Below are 7,311 nucleotides of genomic sequence, written 5' to 3'. Positions count from 1 at the left end.
AGCTTGTCGTGCCGGCAGGGATGACATTTCTGTTACAGCCCCTGAAGTTTCAAGGTTCTTGCAAATCGGCCCCTATTTTTGTTCAGGTACTCTGTTTTCCCCTGTTTTCTGTTTTTTGAGAGATTAATGACGAATATGCTTTTTCTGTTAATAAAGTAACAACGAATAATATGCTATGGTTAGTAATTAGTCATTTAATCAAAGATTTTAGGCAATCTGGTTGCATCGAGTAAAGGAAATTGGAAAGGAGACAAAGATCAATGGATTCTTTTTGCAGACATTGAAGGACTTGTGGTTGAAGGTGGCGGCGAAATTAACGGCCAGGGTTCGAGCTGGTGGGAACACAAAGGCTCCAGACCTACCGTGAGTGTCACGTTAGGTGTTTCATTTTCCAAAACATTGATTCGTTTTGTTTTCAGTTTTATTAAAATTTAAGAAAACGAGATATTATGAGGTTAGGCATTGAAGTTCAAGAGCTGCAACAACCTTAGATTGAGTGGGTTAACGCACGTAGATAGTCCAATGGCTCACATTCACATTAACGATTGCAACTACGCGACCATCTCAAGTCTCCGGATAAATGCGCCGGAATCAAGTCCTAACACTGATGGAATCGACGTAGGCGGTTCATCCAACGTTGTCATCCAGGACTGCCTCATCGCAACCGGTATGAAACTCAATTTCTAACTACTTTTGGGGACTCTTGGCAATTTTTTAGTATTGCCTCAGATTACATACATTATTAAAACAAAAGCAGCTTTAGAACTAGTTCCTGTATGAATGCAATCTTGTTACATGTCAAAATAGACGGTCCACCGAATGTCGCATCCATATAATGTCGTTTGGAATTTACTGATTATCTTAATTGATGTATCATTCACATGTCGTTATACTCATTACTAGGTGATGATTGCATAGCGATAAGTTCAGGGACGTCAAACATCCGGATTTCCGGTATAGACTGCGGACCAGGCCATGGAATAAGGTTAACTAATTAAAAATCTACCAAAGTAATGTTATTTTATATAGTATATACTATATACTAAAAACCATGTATATTGTAAAATATATAGCATAGGAAGCTTGGGAAAAGATGGGGAGACAGCTACCGTTGAGAATGTATGTGTCCAAAACTGTAACTTCAGAGGAACTACGAATGGGGCTCGGATCAAAACTTGGCAGGTACTTTTTTGAATTTTCTAATAATCTCTCATTAAGTCATTTACATTAGTGTTTCTTTTCTTGTTCTTATAATAACATCTCCTAATATACATAGGGCGGATCGGGATACGCAAGAATGATCACTTTCCATGGAATAACTCTAGACAATGTAGAAAATCCAATTATAATTGATCAGCTCTACAACGGAGGAGACTCTGATAAAGCCAAAGATCATAAGGTGCGTACCGCAAATTGTTACTAACTTTGATCATAAGATTGTTTTTGATAAGAAAATGTAAAAAAAACAAATTGTTTTGGTTTTTTTTAGTCGTCGGCAGTGGAAGTGAGCAATGTGATGTATAGTAATTTCGTTGGGACGTCAAAGTCAGAGTACGGAGTTGACTTCAGGTGCAGTGAAAGAGTACCGTGCACAGATATTTTCTTGAGAGACGTGAAAATAGCAACCGCCTCATCAGGATCGGGACAAGTCGCACAAGGACAGTGTTTAAACGTGAGAGGTGCGTCCACACTTGCTGTACCAGGTCTAGAATGCTTAGCCCTTACCACAGATATTCTGTCATCGCCACAATTGCCTGAACAAACTTGCATGTTGGCACAATCAGTGCAACCAAGAACACAACCAATGCAAGATCCAATATGGGAATTTGAAAGCGGAGGGAAACGACTTACAGTTTCCAATGTCATATTATTAATTTCATTTATCTCTTTCGTTACATACAGTTTTAGATAATTAATGGAAACTGAAAAAGTATATTATACAAGTGGAGATGATAAAGTAACCCTTGTTTTTATGCGTTTCGTCACCACATGGATTTCAAATTGAAGTGAGAATGGGAACAATATATCCGGATTCTTGTTGTATATGTGGGCTGTATGACTGTATCATTGAAAAAAAAACTTACAATTAGTAATCAAATTCGAAATTTAATTATATAGGATTTTAGGCCAAATCAATTAGAGAATTAGCAATTATGACTAATTTTATTAGTTGCATATCTATAGAAGAAATTTAACTATTTTATTAGTTTTATTAATTTTTTTAGTTGTATATCTAAGATTTAATGCCAAATCAATTAGAGAAAACCCATGTCTTTTTTTTTCAACATCATTTTCAAAAGTCAAAACCCATGTTTTGGAGTTTATTCTCAAAGCCTATTTTTTTCAAGGAGATGTTTCTTAATTTTAAAATTTATAACAAAAAGAACAATTAAAAACCCCAAAATTTCAAACATCAAAAACTATAAAACAAATCTTAAATCAATTACCAATCTTGAATAGTGGTGTTTCCGTAATAAAGTCAAGGGATTAAAATCAAACATACTCATCAATATATTAAACCAGTTTGACTTGTATTAAAAAAAAAAAAACCGAAATTTCGGTATACTTAACCGGTTTGACTTGTAGTGAAAAAAGAAAAACCGAAATTTCGGTATACTTAAACCGATTTATCAGAAACGCTCTTCGAAGAAAAAAATCTGTGTTTTCTTCTCTTCTTGTCCACTGAAACGCGTTTGGGGGAGAGGAGAAGGGTCAAAAGGGATCTGAAATCTCTCAATCATATTGGTTTTGGGAAATTGAAGGAAGAAGAATAATGGGTTTCATCGGTGAAACTGTAGATTCCATCAAAGCTATCAAGATCCGTCAGCTTCTCACTCAGGCTATCACTCTCGGTTCGTTTCTATACGACTTCCTCATCTGTGTTTGATTGGTATCTAGAATTCGCCAAGGTTACATCTTTGAGAAGCTTTGATATGATAATTATGATTTCTTGATTTTGTTTTTGGGTTTAGGTATGATCGTTACATCTGCATTGATAATTTGGAAGGCATTGATATGTGTCACTGGGAGTGAATCCCCTGTGGTTGTTGTTCTCTCAGAAAGCATGGAACCTGGCTTTCAGAGAGTGAGTCACTTATGGTTTTAGAGTTTGAAAGTAGTTTACTTGTTGCTGTTAGATAATGTGGTGGTTCTTGATTTTGATTTGAGGCTAATGTAACAGGGGGATATATTGTTCTTGCGGATGACCAAAGAGCCTATTCGAGCTGGCGAGATTGTTGTTTTTAGTGTTGATGTAAGTGTGTGTCTCTTGTTATGTTTCCACCATATTTACTTACTATCTTCCATGTAGTTTCTTTTCTCTTAGTTGGTTTAAATTTGCCTTGTTGCTTCTTCTCTCAGGGTCGTGAAATTCCCATTGTTCATCGAGCAATCAAAGTAACATTTTCTCATTATCATCTCTGAACGTTTTTTAACTTGAATGTTCAGGATACTTACATTTGATGTCTTACTCTTTTCTGTTGTTGTTCTTGTTTTAACACATTATAGGTTCATGAGAGGGGAGATACTAAAGAAGTTGATGTTCTGACAAAAGGTGCTAGTTTTGTTGGTCTGAATGAATAGCCCTTTATAGTAGTAGCTAATTCGTGGATTAATTGACACACTTTTGCGTTTTCTAGGTGACAACAATGACATTGATGACATTGGTCTCTATGCTGAAGGACAACTTTGGCTTCATAGGCATCATATCATGGGCAGAGCTGTTGGGTAAAAACACTCTGTTCCAACAAGATTTTGTACCCGTGTGAGTTCATTGATGAAACTGGTATGAAAAGTTCAATAGTGGTAAATGGTTCCCTTTTGCTCTTTTTCAGGTTCTTGCCTTATGTTGGATGGGTGACTATTATCATGACTGAGAAGCCTATCATCAAGGTAAATTCTTCTAACACGGCTTCGGGTTTGTCATGGTTTCTGACTTTGAGGTATATGTACAGTACTCACTATTAACACATTTTTTTCCATCTTCTCTTCCTTCAGTATATACTCATTGGTGCATTGGGTTTGCTCGTTATCACATCCAAAGACTGAGACGACAAAAAAAAAAGGCTGGTCGTTGTTAAAGAAGTAGCTTCTGCAACCCTCAGTTCACCAATCTTTGTAGCCATCATCTTTTGGTGACTTTTTAAACTGTAGAATCATATAAGCCACTCTTTCTATAAATATGGACAGTTTTGCTTTTACTCTTTAAATCAGCAGTGACAATTTCTTAAACAGCGTTTTCTATGAGTTCTGTAGGGATGTGTACTTAATTGATTTAATTCTAAAATAGCGGGGCAGTCTAAAAGCCGATTGAAATATAAATGAGGACCTTATATGCAAATAAGCCTAACTTATGCCTGAAGATAGTAACTTGAAGCCTGAACTCATAGAATCAGACAATCAGTAACGCAATGACCAATGAGGGTCTAGTAGATTGTATTTTCACACTTTATGTTTCCTCATTAAAATTTTTATGCAGGATTGTAAGTATATGACATGATAACCATAACAGACGACAAAACAAAGAACACTATACTTATGTTTTTTTTTATTTAATCATAATATTGTCAAAGTAGCTGGTCAATTGCATCTAATTAACATTAATCACACGATCGAATTGAATAATAGTATAAATAAATAAACCATGAGGTTCTCCAACGACTAGCACATGAATAAATAAACAAAACACAACGTGCGGGTCAGTACAAGCCATGGCTAACACGATCATCTTTATACATATGGTTATAACTTATATGTTGTTTGAGTGATTAATTCGTGGAATTAAAGAAAGAAAAAAAGAGATCCAAGGATGGGGAAAGATTTCAAGATCATTAGGTACGTACTGCAAATTTACTAACTTTGATCATAAGATTGTGTTGTTTCCCCTTTGGTTTGTAGTCGTCGGCAGTGGAAGTGAGCAAATTGGTGTATAGTAATTTCATTGGGACGTCGAAGTCAAAGTACGGAGTTGACTTCAGGTGCAGCGAGAGAGTACCGTGCACAGAAAATTTCTTGAGAGACGTGAAAATAGAAACCGCATCATCAGGTTCGGGAGAAGTCGGACATTGGACAAGGACAGTGTTTAAACGTAAGGGGTCTAGAATGCGACCTGGTCTAGAAAGCGAGACAGTACCCTTACCACAGATAGATTGCCATCGCCGCAATTACCCGAACAAACTTGCATGTTGGCACAATCAGTGTAGCCAAGAACACAACCGATGCAATGCAAGATCCAATATGGGATTTCATTTATCTCTTTGGTTACATACATTTTTAAGATAATTAATGGAAAACTGAAAAAGTATATTACACGAGTGGATGATAAAGCAATCGGAGTTTGTAATCTAATTGTTTTTATAAGTTCCGTCACCACATGGATTCTAATTGAAGTGATTAGATATTAGTGAGAAATTGAGAATTAATACTAAAAGTCTATGTAGTGGTGTTTCCGTAATAAATGTATAGTCAAAGGGACTAAAAATCAAACATACTCGTCAATATTTTAAACCGGTTTGACTTGTAGTAAAAAAAAAAAAAAAAAAAAAAAAAAAAAAAAAAAAAAAAANAAAAACTTAAACCGATTTATAAGAAATGCTCTTTGAAGAAAAAAATTCTGTGTTTTCTTCTTCTCTTCTCTTCTTGGCCACTGAAACGCGTTTGGAGAGATGAGAAGGGTCAAAACTCAACAGGGATCAGAAAATCTCTCAAATCATTTTGGCTTTGGGAAACTGAAGGAAGAAGAATAATGGGTTTCATCGGAGAAAATGTTGATTCCATCAAAGCTATCAAGTTCCGTCAGCTTCTTACTCAGGCTATCACTCTAGGTACGTTTCTATATACGCCTTGATTTAACTTCCTCATCTCATATGTTTTTAGTATCTAGAATTCACCAAATGTCACATCTTTTGATATGATAATTATGATTTCTTGATTTTGTTTTTGGGTTTAGGTATGATCGTTACATCTGCATTGATAATTTGGAAAGCATTGATATGTGTCACTGGGAGTGAATCACCTGTTGTTGTTGTTCTCTCAGAAAGCATGGAACCTGGCTTTCAGAGAGTAAAGTCATTTGTGGTTTTAGAGTTTGAAAGTAGTTTACTTGTTGCTGTTAGATTGAGTGGTGGTTCTTGGTTATTGATTTGAGGCTAATGTGACAGGGGGATATATTGTTCTTGCGGATGACCAAAGAGCCTATTCGAGCAGGCGAGATTGTTGTTTTTAGTGTTGATGTAAGTGTGTGTCTCTTGTTCTGTTTCCACCATATTTACTTACTATCTTCCTTTTAGTTTCTTTTCTCTTAGTTGGTTTGAATTTGCCTTGTTGCTTCTTCTTTCAGGGTCGTGAAATTCCCATTGTTCATCGAGCCATCAAAGTAATGTTTCTAGTACATTTTTCTCATTATCATCTCTGACTGGACGTTATTCAACTTGAATGTTCAGGATAGTTACACTTGTGATGTCTTACTCTTTACTGTTGTTGTTGTTCTTTTAACAAATTATAGGTTCATGAGAGAGGAGATACTAAAGAAGTTGATGTTCTGACATAAGGTGCTAGTTTATGTTGGTCTGAATGAATAACCCTTTATAGTAGCCAATTCGTGGATTAATTGACACACCTTTGCATTTTCCAGGTGACAACAATAAAATAGATGACATCGTTCTCTATGCTGAAGGACAACTTTGGCTTCATAGGCACCATATCATGGGCAGAGCTGTTGGGTAAACACTCTAATTCAACAAGCTTTTGTTCCCTTATGATCTCATTGAACTGGTATGAAAATTTCAAGCTTTTGTTTTTCAGGTTCTTGCCTTATGTTGGATGGGTGACTATTATTATGACTGAGAAGCCTATCATCAAGGTACAGTCCTCTAACACGGGCTGCGACTTGTCATGGTTTCTGAATTTAAGATATATGTACTCACTATTAACACATCTTTTTCCATCTTCTCTTCTTATAGTATATACTCATTGGTGCATTGGGATTGCTCGTTATCACATCCAAAGACTGAGACTACACAAAAAAGGCTGGTCGTTGTTTAAGAAGTAGCTTCTGCAACACTCAGTTAACCAATCTTTGTAGCCATCATCTTTTGGTGACTTTTAAACTGTACAATCATATACGCCACTCTTTTTATAAATATATACAGTTTTGCTTTTATCTTAAAATCAGCAGTGACAATTTCTTAAACAGCGTTCGTCTATGAGTTCCACTCAGGTGGAGATTTTTCGAATTTTTGGGAATCCTTATTATTTAAAGAAGCTATGAACATTGATTTAATTCTAATATAGGGGGCAAACTAAAAAGCGATT

The 7,311-nt window shown here is 35.8% G+C and overlaps 2 protein-coding genes and 1 pseudogene across 2 annotated transcripts; all 3 read left to right on the top strand.

The window, feature by feature from the left end:
• On the top strand, window positions 7-1,971 carry LOC104780569 (probable polygalacturonase At3g15720). Its single transcript, XM_019240194.1, has 7 exons — window positions 7-86; window positions 205-363; window positions 460-667; window positions 904-985; window positions 1,074-1,182; window positions 1,277-1,399; window positions 1,490-1,971. The coding sequence occupies exons 1-7, from the start codon at window positions 21-23 to the stop codon at window positions 1,910-1,912; spliced, it is 1,170 nt and encodes a 389-aa protein (XP_019095739.1). The 5' UTR covers window positions 7-20; the 3' UTR covers window positions 1,913-1,971.
• Window positions 2,763-4,270, top strand: LOC104780558 (signal peptidase complex catalytic subunit SEC11C; the record flags this gene model as incomplete). Its single annotated transcript, XM_010505060.2, is given in 8 exon segments — window positions 2,763-2,852; window positions 2,973-3,085; window positions 3,182-3,253; window positions 3,361-3,396; window positions 3,508-3,553; window positions 3,639-3,726; window positions 3,834-3,891; window positions 3,997-4,270. Coding segments are annotated over 8 exon segments (543 nt in total). The 3' UTR covers window positions 4,048-4,270.
• Window positions 5,630-7,017, top strand: LOC104780549 (annotated as a pseudogene).

The sequence above is a fragment of the Camelina sativa genome, chromosome 1 (assembly GCF_000633955.1).
Source record: "Camelina sativa cultivar DH55 chromosome 1, Cs, whole genome shotgun sequence".
Classification (NCBI taxonomy): domain Eukaryota; kingdom Viridiplantae; phylum Streptophyta; class Magnoliopsida; order Brassicales; family Brassicaceae; genus Camelina; species Camelina sativa.
The sequence above is the reverse complement of the archived record's forward strand: the minus strand, read 5'-3'. Positions and strand labels throughout refer to the sequence as shown.